General features: G+C 39.2%; 1 protein-coding gene across 4 annotated transcripts in view; it reads right to left on the bottom strand.

Moving 5' to 3' along the window:
• Positions 1–17,911, bottom strand: part of tbc1d1 (TBC1 (tre-2/USP6, BUB2, cdc16) domain family, member 1) — a 48,965-nt gene that overhangs the window by 26,693 nt on the left and 4,361 nt on the right. For 3 of the 4 annotated variants that reach the window (XM_051383935.1, XM_051383930.1, XM_051383931.1), the window contains exons 3-5: positions 3,323–3,913; positions 1,363–1,452; positions 1,160–1,264 (exon numbers count right to left, since the gene is read on the bottom strand). In XM_051383935.1, the coding sequence (XP_051239895.1) occupies positions 1,160–1,264; positions 1,363–1,452; positions 3,323–3,913 (786 nt within the window). Of the gene's footprint in view, positions 1–1,159; positions 1,265–1,362; positions 1,453–3,322; positions 3,914–16,977; positions 17,176–17,911 lie in introns of those variants that run through there. The other variant, XM_051383933.1, reaches the window with a different exon arrangement.

Below are 17,911 nucleotides of genomic sequence, written 5' to 3'. Positions count from 1 at the left end.
GGTAAGTTTCAATATATGTGGGAAATCTGGGTCTTTGCAGATATTATATCTTATGCAGTATAAGTTTTTCTTTCTATCTTTATAATTATATTATTACTTACATTAGAAGTAAGAACTAGGGATGTCCCGATCAACTTGTTTTAGCCAATCCGATTTAACATTCCTGATCCGATACTTTTTAAATAATACAGTTGCATAACATATGCTTGACAATTATCTGTATTCTCTGTATTGCAGTAAGAAACAAAATGCCTGCATCAAAGTTGTTCCTCAATGTTTTTTATTTATTTAGCCTACACAATAAAGTATAAAATAACTGCAGGAAGTTTATTTCTCTAGTGTTTGCTGCTTCAGTACATCTTCTACATAAATTACCTGAATGAACTTTATTCATTCTGTATTTTGCTGTGTTTATTTCTGTCGTCTCTACATCTTTTGCGCGGATTACATTAACTAATTACTTTTACTGATGTTTATCAAGCCCAATGACTCATTATTTGAAGAATTACAGGAAGCATCTATCTAGCGTAAGCCAATCACACTGCAGCATTAGCTGACCATTACACATGAGTAGAGTACATCCACCTAACGACCAAGGCTTTTTTCTTTTTTATCAAGCTGACAGTCCATTTGGCACAACATGACTCAGTGGAGCACAGATGGCCTGAGTCATAGGTCTAAAGAATTAGAGCCGAATTTAATCTTGATTGGTGGAAAATATCAGCTTCACGCACTGTGACACTCGAATTTAAATCCAAGGCAAACTTGCAAGGTGTTAAACTGAGTGGGCCAATCAAATATGAACACTGAGTGGGCCACACCGGTATGGGAATAGATGGTTATGTGAATTTAGTTACAGGAAATACACATAATGCTCAACTGTGCACTGTATTCACATAAACAACCATACAAAAGACGTTTCTAGGTGTGTACATGTGCTTTTTTTAAACAAATGAATGAATAAACTGTTCCAACAGAAATGTGCCCATTTGAAATTTTTTGCATTTTTTACTGCTTTGTTTTGAGTAAAAGAAGCTCTGGATAAAGGCAGAAAAAATATACAAATGAGGGCAAAACACATTATTATTACATTTTTTACACAACATGTCCCATCCCCTTCCTGCCATGCTCTGTTTTCCCTTCATTATCCATCGCTCACCAGTGATTCGTCGGTGCACTGGAAGACATAGCAAACAAAGTGGCAGCTCCCTCCTTCCACTGTCTCCCTGCAAATGAAGCCAAAGTGATCCACGTGACGAATACCCTGGAAAGAAAAGATCAGGAGGTTTAAGGATTCAGAATAGGTTTAAACATCACACACAGGCCTAAACAGACAATTACGTGGAAGAAAGGACTTCATACCTGGGAGCAGAAGGAGATTTCTCTGAAACTCTTCTCTATGGCAACTTTCTTAGTGTCAGGACTAACCAAGAAGATCTGAGACCTGCCCACCTAAAACAAAGAAAAACACAAAGACAAAACAGTTAGACTCAGTGTTTAGTGTGTGCTTCTGTGTGTGGTGAGGTTTGTGGTGTTGTTGTGAGAGCAGTAATGAGCCTTACACACAAGACCGCTCACACTGAAACTTCAGTTATTTTGTGACATTTGTCTCACATATAGATATAATTAATGTCAAGAAAACTATCAATTAAACTGCTGTGAACCTCAACTACACGCCTTGATAAATTTAATCTTTTTAGTTATATTCTAAAATAATCGGATGTGTCAAATGAGGCAGTTTAATTTCTTCTATATTCAAAAAGTACCAATGTATTTTAAGACAGTTCCGCTTTAGGGGATAATACCATTCATGTCATCATCAGGACATGAGTCACTACACTCCTAAACCTCAAAAAGGGACTCAGTTGTGATCTCATCTATCGTAAGTCTTCAAGCTCTGAGAGCACAGCTTTTCTTTCTGTGAAAAAGCTTCCCTTTAATTTACTTCTGTATCAAATATGAATCACATAATTAGACTCTGTCTAGAGGAAAAGAGGGGATTTAATCTGTGTCCTCAAAACTGAGGAAGTGATGTCACCAGGATGAGGTCATTCTGTCAACTATCCATGGCAGCAGTAGGGTGTATCGTCAGTGTCAATAATGTGTCTGTATTTGCTGAGAGGGACAGTAACAGGCACTTCTGGTTCCTGTGTCAGAGGTCACCATTTCCTGTCTGGGGGACAAACAGGAAAACTGTTGGCAGAAGGTCACAGAGGTCATATAAAGGCGAATAAGGGGAGCGTATCTAAGCTCATTTTGAAGAGCGGTCAGCAGTTGCTCTTGCTGAGTCATTAGGGGATTTATATTCGTCTGTCTTCAGCTCTTTCCCTCCCTGTCCTTTATGAGCATCTGTGTATAAGGACTTGTTATTTAGGAAAACCAAAATTGCATTTAACTGCACTACAAAGTCTTCTTATTCTTAATCTGAGAAAACCATTGTATGTGAGCTGGAAGAATTCAAACAAACTAAAGAATGTTCTCCTTAAAAGCAGTGCGCTTTCCTATATTTGGAGGTGATAATGAATGTGCAATAATGCTGAATGGTAAGGCTTTTAACCTCTGCCTTGGCTCAATCTTAATCACCCACAAAAATGGTAATTGTTTTTTTTCTCTATACCAAGAACTGAGCATTACTCAATGCATTTTTTTTAAAGGGTACTCCACTCTAAAACAGCTTTTTTGAGAGGGGTTGGCACGTAGCAAAGGGCCTCAGGTCAGACTTGAACCCATGCCCACTGCTGCAAGGACACAGTTTTGGCACATGATGCACCAGCTCCACCAGGTGAACTACCTGGGCATGCATTTAGTGGGGCTGAATATAAAATATCTTTAAAGAAAAGTTTCTGTAATTTTACTGTTAGATTGTGATACGCACACAGAACATGAGACTGCTGCACCACCCAAAATTATTGTAATCTTGCCTGTGCACTATTGTGCGAGTGAATAAGCCCTAGATTATTACACTTTGTGTGTGTGTCCCACTGGGGAGGAGGACCTATATCTGTTTGAATCACATTATTTTAATTATTGGGGACAGATATAGTAATTAACCTGTTAACTTGTTTATATTTTTATGAACATGTTTGGCATTGAGTGTATTTTGGATTTGCACCTTACTGATATTTTTCAATGTATTTGCACACTTTGTACTAAAACTGCAACAGAACAATTTCCCTCGGGATAAATGAAGTTCTATCTAATCTTAAGATTTTGTTTGATATTTTGGAAAATGATTATCAAATAAAGAATATAAAAATGGAAGCAAAGTAATTAGAGCATACCTGCTATTGTTTGTGTGTGAGTGTCCATTCATTAAAATTACCGTAAACAGCATGGTCCTGTTCTCCTGCAGGCTGGTGGGCTGTACTCCAGCAGAGTGGGCGTGTGCGTCAGTAGTGTTGGTGTGAGAGATCTCTGGTGAGAGTCCATTCTCATCCAGGGCCTGTAGACAGGGAAAGCTGGGGTCTCTTTTGAACAGGACTGGACGCTTCATCGTGGTTGGGCTCCCTGCTGCACCATTACCAACGCCACCACTCCCAAGTCCATTGGATGGCAAGGTTAATACCCTCCTTAGCCCACCCACCAATCCCCCACCATTCCCTCCTTTATCACCAAACCCTGAGCCATGCAACTGGCTGAACTTCTCGATGCACTCATCAATCAGGGCAGGTGGGGCTTTCTTGTGAGCGACGCTCACGCGGCCGCAAAACAGCACCTCAAACTTCTTGGCAAAGGTTGTCGGAGACACAGCAATAGAGTGTGCCACGGAGGTTGTTGTTGTGGAGAGAGAAGAAACCCGTGTATCAGAGGGGTCGCTGCCTCCACTGGAAGTTTTGCTGGAAAGGATGGTGACGTCATCGCTGCGTGCCGAGCTCTTGCCAGCCTGCCTCAACGCACTGATGATCTCAGGAACCTGGAGAGAGCAGAAGATAAGAACTTTCAACTACTGGAAAAAAACACACTAACTTCCTACGTACAGGTACAGTAATAAATATGGTTAGTATCCATTTGAGCAAGATAAGATAAACAACCTTGAAAACACTTTACTCAAAATACACAAATGACTTCAGGACTGAAAGCCCATGATACAACAATGAAACTACATCAGATAAGGCATCCAATCCCTCTTTGTTCCTAACCATCAGTTGGACTCAACATGATGAACACATATTAAATTGCTTTAGGTATGCTAGTCTTCTATTCTTCCCAAACCACGTACATCTGAAGCTCTACATTTGGAACCTGTTTAATAGTATTAAACACTTTGAATTTGTTTTACCCAAAAATCCTCATAATTTTTCTATCAACAAGAATTTAGCAAATTCTATCAAGATGATATCGTGGTGCAAATATGGTTCCAATGCACAGATTTTTACCCAGTAAACTTACACACTACCGTCAAGTTCGGGTCTTGGCTAAGACAAAAAAAAAAAAAAAAACACCTATAAACATCTAATATGACACATCTGAGCTGCGTAAGAATTGGCCATGCTTTAAAGTATTTCTCTTGCACATCATATCCGTTACCACAATAAATCTCTTCAGTTACTTCATTTTGACTTTGATTAACTGCCTTCTTCATTTCTAAAGTTTGTACTTGACTGGGTGCTCATGCTGTTTAACTGGTGGCTGGATGTCCAGAAACAGGTGGCTACAGTATTAACACTGAAACGATCACTTAATACAAACTGCACGGATCACAAATGTTCCATTTATCAATGTGGATGCCGCTGCCACACCTCACTATGAGCTAACCTGCCATATGGTGTAATGTGTGTTATGGTTCCCTTGAATAGAGCAACCCTTGTGATATCTTCCTGTGTTGAAAAGAAGCCGAATTGTGACCTTTCGTCTCAAAGCAGGCTTTGTACTCACTTTCCCTTTATTTGATTCCCGTCTCTTTCCTTTCCTCCTGACTCCTCCTTTCCCTTTTTTCTCTTCTCTCCCCATAAACTTTGCACCTATTTTTTCTCTCCCATGGCTCCTTTTTTTCTTATAAAACTATTTAAAGTTGAATGTTTTCCAATATCCCCATCTTGATATATTTGTATTGTGTGTATTTTGGCTCTTTGCCAGCTAAATGCCCTCAGCCGGCCACTGTTTGTGTGTGTGAAAGAGAGACGGATAGATAGACTATCTATTCCAGGTCTGTTCTGAAGATGAATGACCATTTCAGTTGTTCGTACCTACTTATCATTTTGGCATTAACACAAAAATACACACAAACGGGATTATACGAATAGTAACATAGTAACAAAGACTAAAAATGCAACTGACAAAGAGAAGGAGAGTAGAAACATAATTAACTCCAGTGCTCCAAAACACATACTATAAACTCACCAGCTGACATGTCAAGTGCTCTCACAGAGAGATCATAAACACATGGTTGCTGAAACTGGCAATATCAAATTAATTCAATATATCAGATAAAACTCAAAGGCACAAAATTGCTAATGTCAACAAAATGAGGAAGCTTTAGGAGGCCAGTATTCACTGCTACTGTTTACTACAGCAGGAACCTGCCCCTGCTGAACCGGCAACATCCTTCTAAATGCAGCAATAATTGATTTATTTGGCTGTAAACACAACACTGACATACTGCCTTATGAAGTTGCTGCACTGGACAGTTGCATATTTACATATCTAGCAGAAAAGGAGCAATATAAGCATTAATTTGAGTCTTCTTTCTGGCAACCTGGTGAATATAAGTCTAATATTCTCTCTCCTTATAGCTTAGGTCTACATCCTCTCTCAAGGGGCGCTTTAGCAGGCTTCTTTTTGATAAATTCAGTGTTTCCTTCATACTTATCTAATGCAGGATGAAGCTGTTGATCAGAGTGAAGCTGTGTGAATATAGCTTGTGTTTGGGTCTTCTTAAAAAAAAATCTAAACTTTTAAATGAACAATATCATTTAGTTTTCTTCACAGAAATGAATGACATGCTGAGATAAAGGCCTACTATGTATACTTTTTTTTTTTACAATACAAGTTTTCTTACAACCCTTAAAATCAAGAAGGCCCTGCAACCCCCCGTGAACCTTTAATGAAAGGATGTTAAAACTCCTCCCGCAGTTTTGGTTGCACATACACAAAAGGGCATCAAAACGTGCGGCTCAGCCGGGATATTAGTGCTATGACTTTTCTAAGCGTTTCGCCAAACAGTTTGCAGATAAATCGCCAGGCACACTCAAAATTTCTTTCTAGTTTGAACTATTGTTAACATAAAAATATTAATTAGTGCAGCTTTCAGAAATGTGTATTTTTTTTATGAGACCAAACCTCGAGACAGGGGCAGAGGTTCTATTTCATACAGCAATGGTTCTTTATTTGAAATAAGACTATACCATAACCTATTTAAATTGGCACATATAATAAGATGCGGTCAAAATTGTTGCTGTGAAGCAGACATCAGCGAGTGACTTGTCAGGGCTATGTATCATGGATTCAATTTTCATGAATCAATTAAAGTAGGATGTGGCAATGTCAGGGAACAATCAGATTTGCACGTTTTTTCTCTTTCTCAGAAAGGCTCAGTTAATCTCTGTCATCTTGGGATGTATTTAAGGAATAAGCAGTAAGACACAAGCAGCTGGTTCATCACAGTGAGGTAAAGTTTTATATTACATTAATTCAGCAGCTGAACATGTATTTTAATCAACTCCCCATTGATATCAACAATTTCACTTGCATAATAGCAGACAGGACCCCAGTCGTTACTGTCCCTCTGAACACTGCGTCTGTGGCTGAAATCCCAAATGGAGTCACAATGTACCTAGCAATTTATTATTTAAAAAATTGGACACGTTGAGGTGAAAACATTCACTTTCTTTTCAGCAAATACACACTCATGGCGATTCATGAACTTTAATCAGGAAACTGCAATAAATAAAGAGATTATGTGTTATGCTTTTGTATTACTTTTGGCTGTGAATGTAGTTTATATAATCTAAACACTCATTTTAAAACTCACAGAAGGAAGCCTGCCAGGTAATTAAAAAAAAAGGAGCAGTATAGGAAACAGAACAGCAGAAAATGCTTTGTTGCTCTTGTCTGGCTTCCTGGATATTTTCATTAAGATAGGGACGTTCATTATTCCTACACTGCACGTACGCATAAAATAGCTGCTCTGTAAGATAATAAACAATTCCTGCCTATGACAGAATCTAATTCAGAAGTACTTTGTGTTCATCCTTGCAAGTTTATTTCTTTGTTTTGTGATGCAGATGTGTTACTGTTTTTTTTTTTTTTAGCAAGGGCTGGTCTGCAGATAAGTGGACATTGAGGGTTGAATGAGGACAGCCTAAAACAAATGTAACGTAACTCAGGGTTCTCACTCAGACAGAAATCCTTTTCTGTAACCACTCTTTCCATGACTAACACAAGAGGATTTCCATGATCATTAAAACCAGTCTGACACATTGCTTGTGCCAATTTTAAAGTCAGAAAAGCAATGTACAGACAGAAGTAAAACATAAAAAAAGGCTAGGTTAGAAAAACAGGCTTTAGGTCAGCAGCCCCAACCATAATATAACCGTTCAGTGTTAAAGACTACAGGCTTGAAAGGTAGTCATTTTGTTTCTGTGGCTTATTTCAGTTGCAATCTACTAGCAAAATGTATGAAAACCTGCGTACAAACTTCCCCATTCAGTCCTGAAGCATAAACCAATTCTCTGTTATCCAGCCAAATCCTCTGTATTTACTAAGCAGTTAAACACTCACAAAAAAATGAATACACAGTTTTATTTGCTCACGGGCCTGTGGTAAGTCATCCAGTGTGGTTATTGAACTTTGATTTGATAACCGGCAATAACCATTCAGATGGACCACAACTGTGGTTTAATCTGTATCTAATTTGGTCTGAAAAGAACATGATATCAAGCACCGAACTGAATAGCTCGATACACAGGGCACACAGAGAGCTCAGACCTCTGCTATGGTCAAAAGTCCACTCTTATGCAAATCTGCACACCATTCACTTTAATTATGATGGGTTCACGCAGGTTGGACAATGTGGAATTCTAGATTAATCCAGAAAAAAAATCTTATCCTTGATCAGAGATACCTGCTCCATCTGTTTCTACAGTGATGTTTGAGGTGGCTGTTTTGTTGTGTTGTAGGCCTATCTTTAGTCACAGCACAAATTCAGTTCATTTTGCCATTGACACCAAAATATAATTTGTGTATCCGCTCTGTGATTCAGATCCGCTCCAATATTTAATGGGTTCTTCCGTGGCCCATGCTACACCCTTCCACCAAGTTTCATGAAAATCAGGCCAGTAGTTTTTCCTTAATCCTGCAGACAGGCATACAAACCCACAAACCCACAAGTAGCACTGAAAACATAACCTCCTTGGTGGAGGTTGTTTTCAGTGAAAGTCAAGAAATGGAAAAATTGTTATCCAACACGTATCACCTAGCATTCAAAATAAATGCACAAACTGTACAAACACCACAAGTTCCTTTTGGATTGAAAACACTTAATTACACGTCAGCGTGGTCTGCTGGCACACTGATGACCTATAATGTCCGATCTTTCTTCAATACAGCAGGGACGGACATTCTGTGCTGTTGAACAGTTGCAACATCAGTACTGTAACAATTTTAACAGTTTGGCAAACATGACTAAGGTCTTCACAAATTCATCAACATTTCCCAGGCTACTACCTACGACAACTTCCTCTATGTAAATATACATAACAGTAACAGACACACACAAAAAAAGAACCCAGGGTAAGTCTAAGTAGGAAGTTTGCATTCTTGTTTCGTTGTGATTGTGTGTACCACTGACATATTGAGTTCATTAAATCATGTAATATTTTCTTGATTCTTATAATGGTAAGCCAGTTTTGCTTATGTAGGAAGACCAGAGCCCTGGATCATCTGGAAAGAAACACTTCTGGGGTTTGTTAGGATTTTGAGCCTCACTTCCTTGGCTTGGTTTATTAAAGAAAAACATTGGACAAAAGATGCTATGCTACATAAACATACAAGTCAAACTACAATCTGTGGCTGCCAACACGCACATGCTTCTCCTATTGTGGCCCCAGTTTGCTACACCATACTGGCAGCCTACCACACCAAGGAACAAAAAGGAGGAAGTAGACGAGCAAAGCAGAAGCATTGGTTGAGTCACATCAGTGATGTCATTACTGTGTGATGCCTGAGCAGCTACTAAATCTGCAGTCTCACAGACATACTTCCAGCCAGGTCCTGCTGCGTCTTGCTTCGGTATGAAGTGTGCTCACTCCTGTTCTTTTATGAAAACAATACCTGCCTCACAATGGCACACTGGGTGCTCTGTTGTGTCTTAACTCTAAGCTGCCCTACAAAAGTGCATCAGCTAAAGGCCCTGAGTGTAATGAATGGGTTTGACCCTATTTTCAAAATAAATCAAAACAACTGTATTTCAAGTGTAATTCAAGTATTGAATTTGAGTTCAACTTTATACTTTACTACAATTCAGCGGTAAGTAATAATATATTTTCTACTCCACTACATTTACTGTTACTTTGAAGATTAAGATTTTAAGTCAAAACATATAAACAATTTATAAAAAAGAGAGAAAGAGAAAGAGAGAGAGAGAGAGAGAGAGAGAGAGAGAGAGAGAGAGAGGGGATGACACACAGCAAAATGGCCACAGGTCAAACTTGAACTTATGGCCCTGTCCTTGGTACATGGGGGCAATGGTGCTTACATGTTAATGGATTTGTAATAATGATAAAATTATTATTTAAAGACTCTGCACATGGTTGACTTATTGGATCAAGCGGAATCAAGTTGAAGTTGGGCAGAGCTATGTTGGGAAATGTGGTCATTTTGTGGGGTCGCCAATGGACAATGGCTCAGTTCTGTTGAGTGGCCCAGTAAGTTATTAAAGTGAGCCAGTACCCATAATACCAGGACCCCCTCTAAGTGGAATGCAGCCATTAATAATGTTATGAAAAAGATCTACAAAAATGACGGAAGTACAAGTCATTCTTCCTTAACGGGTATACTAGAGAGAGAGGACGTCAGTCCAATCAGGCAGTAAGGTAAATGACCTGTGTGGGTGAACCACGACCGTGTAGGGTCTTTGTACATTAAGATGACACTCTGAAAGGTTGTATTTAAGATTGTGAATGCAGGACTTTCAATAGTGAAGGAGCATTTTTATAGTGTGGTATTGCTACTATTACTTAATAAAAGGATGTGAATACTTTTTCCACCACTGCAGCAGTTAGAGGATTACTCAGTTGTGTGTACATTCCTGGGTGACCTGCCACACAGCATGACCTTCACAAACTCTCTCTGCTACACATGCTACCAACAAGGTGCTAATGCTTTTGGTCTTGGTGGTTTTCAGGGTTTTAGTTAGCAGGATATCTCAAGAACTTGCTGACAGCATGATAGGATTTCTTTCCTTTCTCGATCATTAACTTCATCTAATAAAATCTGGCACGTATCTCATGATTGTCTACCAAAGCAATTGCAAATTACAATTGCAGATTACAAATTGATCATTTTAAATATTAAAATAACAAATATAAAAGAGGGGGCGGCCTTATGCAAGTATGCAGTCTCTGAATGCTTTTTAGATTTAATTCAAAAGCTATTTTGTGTAACATGTTCCTGAAGACATTAAGTGTCTTCAGGAAAATGTTAAATAAATGAGAAACTTGTTGTATAATGAGTGACCAAGGGGATGAAAAAACAAAACATTAAACCAAGAATTCCTTCTTATCCAGATGGCTGATTAGTTGGTTGGCTGGATGGTTTGCTTGCACGTGACGTAACTCCCTGCTGTATTACCTGGATGATGTTATGAGCTACTGTTGGTTCATAAAAGATAAATTCAAACTCTCACAAACGGATATTAACTTCAACAGAATGGCAAAAGAGTAAAAGAGTAAGACATGCACAGAAAGAACAGGAAAAGAGAAGGCTTATACTGGCCCACATCAGGTGTGCTAAGTTCCAACATGAGTCTGAATCACAGAAATTTTACCTCGGGCATTTTAGCAGTTTGTTGACACAAACAGCCAATGCATATGTTCCCTGACTGACAACATGTAACAACTCCAAGTGTATGAAGTGTGCCTGTAAATGTTTTTTAAAATCTACAAAGAACTCTTCCAGGCCTCTGTATATTTACATTCACGAGGTACTGGTCTTACAGCCTCTAAATCTTACTTTGTGTTATAAAGTATCTGAGTGCAGTGCTCTGCTTCCATAAACCATCCATGTTTTGAAGATACGGACCTCGCTCCCAAAGGACGACTGGGCACCAGACATAAACACACAGTCTGATTTACTGTCCTACTGGCTACTTTCCAAGAATAGTTACATACATAGGACATAAACATCCAGATCATGTACCCAAACCGGGTGCGCTGATTGATATTTTTAATAGAATCAGAATGAAGATGTTAATTTACTCTTTATTCTGAGGAAAGAAAGAAAAAAAACCTAAACAGCATGATTATATTTTTATAAATTGAACATTTTAATTTTAAAAGTTAAACTAACTGACTAAATACTAACAAAGCAAGGCTATATTCCATTATAAAGGTCAATATGCTGGTAATGTAAGGCCTTGTTCGAACAGAAAAACACAATGCACAATAAAGACAATAGGTACAGTGATAGTGGGAGACACAATGAAAAACTAGGCAGGAAAGCAGATTATTTTCCTTGACCCATTCTCCCTCCTTAGTTACCAGGTGATTTGCACGGCATCGACTCTATTTACAACTTTACCCTTTAACTTCATGCTCTGCAATAAGAAAGGTGCATCATAGCACCCATTGGAGCTCTGTGATTTTCTTGCATTAGAATACATGGAGCTCAAAGGCATTTTGCTTAAGCAATGGGCCCTAAATGAGCTAAAAAAAAAGCCACAAATTAAGCATATCACTGACAGCAGATGTTTTCGACCTATCTACTGACAACATTAACATATGGCACCAAAACTGCAATACTGAACCACGATTTCTGCATTACATTGCACAACTATTTTTTTATTTCCCACAAAGGTTATGTCTTGAATGTTTGAAGAGGCCGATATCTAAAAAACTGATAAGCCCATGACCAACTGCTGACGTGTTCATTGTGTTGCCCAAACCTTGTTAATGCAGCAGAAATGCACCATTTCTTTTTATTGAAAGGTTTATTCTTCCCTTCTTTTCATCTAAATTGTATCTGTTTTATCTTTTACCCATTGACTTAGACACCTCTGTTTAACCCGTGCTTCATTTACTCCCTGTCCCAACATCATCAGCATCCAGGCACCATGTTTCTCACCCTCTACCTTCTAGTGTCCTCTTGTTTAAATTATCCTGGCATGAGAGTGGAGTCTGCGATCTATCCACGAACAGCAGACCTCTCTCTGTTTTGCTTAACCCCCCCCTCCATCTACCCCTTCCTCTTCCTTCTGCTTTCACTGCATTATGCTCCGAAACACTTGAACCAACAGACGCATTTAGTCCTTGCATGTGCCTCTCCCTCAGTCCTGTCTCTTTTGGATGGAGGAGGAGGTTTTGTTTTCTCAAATTTACTGCTCTAGCCTTTTCTCGTTCAGCCTACCTATCCTAGTTTCACTCCTGCCGCATTGTTTAGCAGATAAAGGCTCTTTAACTGCTCAGCCTAATGATGTTATAGTCTCTCCTGTTTTCTCATTCCGTCACTACCTTCCTAAAGGCCTTTTCAATAGAAATCCCTGTCTGTATAAATACATTCAACTACCTATCACAACTCCACCACGCATTTGAAAAAGTTTAAACTGAAAGGAAAGTAGAGGAAACCATGAGTGAATTAATTGATGAGTTAAACAACACAAAATGAATTGGCAACACTTTTGTTAACTGATTAGTAATTTGAGTAATTCTTAAAGAACAATTTGTAACATTTGCTGGTGCCAGCTTCCTAAATATGAGAGTCTGCAGCTTAAAATTTTTAGGGGGATTTAGAGAGATTTTGAAGGTATCACCTGAGGAAATTGTGATTGATTTTTTTTTAACAACTTTCAACAACAGACAGAAAGAAAATGATCTGCATATTAATCGATAATGAAAATAATTGTTTGTTGCAGCCTTAAAGGAACATTTATTGTTTCTGTGATGATGCAGGAGGAAAAGAACGATGAACTTTTTCCCCAGAAATGACGGCTGTAGTCATGCTGTAGATCTCTCCAACCTTGACGACAGACACATTTCTTTGTACATCATCATCATAAGTCATCCAATCTTCGATTTCTTATTCTTATACTTCTCCTTTTTTAGACCCCTTCCTACAACTTCCTTCCTTTTTTAGATTGCTTGTAGAAGGCTGAAACATCTGATTTAGAGTTGAGGATCAGGGGGATTGAAGGGGAGTAGAAAAAGGGTTTTCTCCTCAGAGTGCAGCCTAAGCTATAGACACACAGTATCTTGTTCAGTGAAACGTTTACACGGGGCTGATCGCAGACAGGAAGGCAGTCGGACACAGCTTCGGGCTGTGATCCACAGACTTGGCCTCTCCTGGAAGAACAACATTGAAAAAGCATGGTGTCTCTCACCAAGTCAGAATTAAATAGAACTACTGTGGTACTGACCTCAAAAAGAAGGAAGTTACACAAGTCCCTCCGGTTAAAGAGAAACAGCGATTCAGTGCGATAAACAAAATAAACTCTTCGTGTTTGTGAAAGAGAGCAAAAAAGGTCAAAGGTGAGGATGTCATATGAAGGGCTTAGTCGGACCACATTATTGGTGGAATTCCTTAAGACTGCTGAACAACAAATGCACAAATTAAATTCTATCTCTCCTACTTTCTCTACTCTTTGGCTACATTCGGCATCTTTCTTTCTAGACTTTGTAAACTATCTAGTTTCCCTCTTACAATGCTGAGGGGCTCCAGTACAGGCAATGTGTCCCACAAAACAGCAGAAGGCTGACACGACAGGCGGTTCGCCCTACAAATATGATGAAAGATGACGACAAAAACACAGCAATGCCTCTCCAATTCTCTACCCAAACATAAAGAAGTTATAGAATTATCAACAGTATGTTCAAAAGTAACTTATAATCTAGTTTTAACCATATTAAATGATTTATGAATGAATAAGAGAGTAAAACAAGGACAAACCCAGAGAAAAATGACTCCCATACATTTTTAATCAAAATACTTTGTGTTAGTCAAATTTGCCACACAAGCCTAAATGGATATTTCACTTGTACAAGCCTGACTAGAGATGCCAGGAGGAAAATTTAAGAAATTACAGAGGAATGTTCCTGTAAACCCAGTGACACAGCGTAGAAAATCAAAAACAACTATGACAAGCCAGCGAAAAGTCCCACTTCTGCACTTCCCATGGTCATGTGCCTCGGCCTTGTTGTGCCCTGTTGTGCATAGCCAGAGCTCATAGATGTTCAAAGTCCAGGAGCCATACAACAGACGAGAAGCATCACTAACAGAAAGTAAAGCACAAAAGAGAGAAAGGGGAACATTTTGAAGGATGGGGGTTAGTCGTAGAGCAGGAAGTGTCACTGGGTGAGCGAAATGGTTAGCCACAAGGGAGTCCAACACACTGACATCACTCTTTTAGGATTAAGGAGCCACTTCACAGCACAAAGACAAGCGAGGCAGAAATGATAAACTCATTCAAATGTGATAACAGGGACACAATGTAGGGGCTTGTTGTCAATGTGCTGTGCTGAGTCAGAGTAAACTCTTGGCTAAGAATAAAGTAGGTCAGAAAGGTTTCACAGACAACCCCAATGTTCTCACCTCATAATACTGAGAGAGGTTCAATGTTATAGGTGTAGCTCTAAGACTGACAGGATGACAGAACAAAGGGAAAAACTAACTGCTAGACAAATAGACAAAAGGCTGACTGACTACTGACGGGGACAGACTTGTCAGTTATATAGAACCAGGAAGGTGCCTCCAGTTTACAGGCTTGTTTTTACTACAGCGCAAAGGAGTGTGTCACATGAAGAGGGAGGGAAAAGCATGTGAGACCAAGGGATTATAAGAAGAGGGTATGGCAGAAGAGGAAAAGGGGGGGATTCAAAACAGTCTCTCTTGGACAATTTGGGTAATCATTAACACCTAATCACTTTTGAAAGTATGTTTTTGTTTTTAAACTCTGCTCTGGGTACTTTCCAACTTGAGAGAGATGGCACACCTAGACGACGTTGTATGTCGGCAGATTTTTTGAGAAGCGATATCTTTCATTCAAACAAAGTAGATATCACTCTTTAGCATCCCCCACCTCCGACATAGTTTTCATCGCAACTCTACAAACTGAAAGATAATTTGTTGAAAGACCCCCTACACTTGTCATCTTATACACTAGGTCACAATCTGTTAACCAAAAGCGGCCATTCTCCCTAACACACTGCAGTCCAAATGGTGGTACTGAGTCCCTTAAGGATACGGCTTTAAGGTGACATGTGTGTGAAACCAGCCATTAGAGAGAGACTGCTGAAGTGATAGCTCGAGACAGACTCTGTGACTAATATGCCATACAAAACGACTTGCCTCCAGTTCCAGGAGGGAAGTCCTGGCTCAGGCACAATGGCTCTTGAGGTGATATCGCCATGACTCACTCACACGCTCACTCGCTCACATAAACCTACATTTGGCTCGTGTTTACAACAGCTAAGCAGGATTTCCATGTACTCAGGTTTATAAAGGGTCTGACAGTCAGTAAGCCACTGTTCAACAGAACCAGCAGCTCCAGTCGAGGAAAAGGAGATATTTAATAAGTAGAATGATTATGTACTATTTCAAAATCCCTGTTGAGCAACACCTGAGCTAGGAGGAGAAGTAGAGAGCCTCCCCAGTATGATGCACTGGGCAGGTTTCTCTGATACAAATGATTGATCTGCAGATTATTTTCTCTTGATTATTAAACTAGAACTAACAAGAAAATAGTAGAGCTGCACAATTCATCAAAATATTATCAAAATCGCAATATGGCCATGTTCAATATCCAAATCTGAGAAGCTGCAATGCTTTGATGAATGTAAGATATTAGCATTATAATGAAGTACTGTAGAGGTCTACGAATCCTTTTCTCCAGATGTTAAAATGATCATTCCCACTAATTGTGTTTTTTTCTCGCCATATCATGCAGCCCTAAATAATAGTGAATGTACTAACTCACAATGACAAAAGGAAGGTTAGTTACTGTTACTGAAAACTACCTGGAAATAGTCAAATTTGGTAAAACTGCAACTCTTTTTGCCAAATGTATAATTACAGATTAATCTCCTGTTGATTGACATCAATTAATCAGATAATTGTTTATCTCTAATAGACTTTTCTGCTAAATATATAACTAATAACAGTGAAGATGTGACAATATTGTTCACGTACACAAACACACACACACACACACTGTGGTCTGCAGCAGAAGCACAATAATAAACCTTATTTACAGCACATGTGGTCCTAAAATCATCACCCAATTACCTGTCAAATCCATAGATATATAGTTAAATACACTTTGTTTAGCTGCCTACAGCACATGAGGATTCATTTCACATCAGTGATGACATTTTCCACCCAGGATTTCTTGCCCAGTTATGGTAACATTGTGGTACTTGACCAACAAACTGCAGAAGCCAAAAACACCACATCACATCCAACTTATAGGACGAGAAACGATACAGCTCCCTGGTTATTTACACTATCAAACAACCAGTACACATAAAAACAAACCTGTGCGTCAACTATTTAGCTAAAACCAGACACTGTCATAACTGAATGGTGAAACTTTAACTCTGCCTCAATAACGAGTAAGGAACACGTTATTAGACGTCGTAAGGACTCTTCAGCTGTAGCTAATGTTAACCACAGCTAACTTGTTGAACTTGGCTAACAACAGGTTGCGATAATTAGGCTAACGTTAATGCTCGCTAACCGCCCCGGTTAACGTTAGCTAACTGTCCACTTAGCACGGCACCCAAAACTAAACAAAATCCCACCACCGAGTCCGCTTCATTAAACTCTACTCACATCTTTCTGCTCTTGTTTAACGTTGAACAGGTTGAGTCGCTGGAGTCGTGCTTTCATCCCATCCGCCATAAACTTTACAAAAGCACAAAAAAGATCCGAGGGGTTACTTCTTTCCTGAAACTCGTTTCTGTCAGTGTGGGACACTTCAATATCATTTCATTGGAAAGTTGATTTTCCTCCCTGAAGCCGAGGATCCTGCGGTCGAGCGTCAAGGTGGCTAACGTAAAACGACAGTACACATTTCAAAGTAAAATCATTCCTATAATTCCTATGGCTATCCCACATACGCTACACGTTCCCTCGCTTTTGTTTTGAAGGCGAACTGACCAACTTCCGATTTTATCCCGTTTAATCGCGGTTAACTTGACGCAGCTGAATCCACCAATACGTTGAGAGAACAGGGTGGACACAGTTCCTGTCCCGGGTCAGTCAAACTTTAGGCGGTAGACTTTTGAGTTTTTTTTTTTTTTTTTTACCGTTACATGATTCAGAGTGTATCCATTATCTTCGTACGCACAATCTGAATATAAACAACATTTCCTGTCTGTAGGCAGAGCAGACCCAATCAAGCAGGAATGAATGCCCCATGGGATGGACTGCAGCTGTGAGCCGGGAATGAATAGTGAACTTCATGGCCCAGAAGTTTTCAACAGTCTTTCAGCCTTTGGCCAACATTTGACACAGTTTTGTGTTAAGCTCCACAGCCTTTATTCTTAATTCTTAAATTTGGATCCACATTAGTGGTCGCTAGTCTTCCTGGGGTCCACAGAGATGTAATAATTAAATTTAAAAAATAATTACATACAGATAATTTTAGTAGTTAGTTAGTTAAATATCAGTTGACTGGGACTACAACAACAAACACAAATTAATTTATAAAATGTTCACACAGAAACATTGTGAACTTTGTACACTTCAGTGGTGACACCCTGTG

The sequence above is a fragment of the Dicentrarchus labrax genome, unplaced genomic scaffold, assembly GCF_905237075.1.
Source record: "Dicentrarchus labrax unplaced genomic scaffold, dlabrax2021, whole genome shotgun sequence".
NCBI classification, from domain to species: Eukaryota; Metazoa; Chordata; class Actinopteri; family Moronidae; genus Dicentrarchus; species Dicentrarchus labrax.
This window is presented reverse-complemented; position numbering and strand designations above follow the sequence as displayed.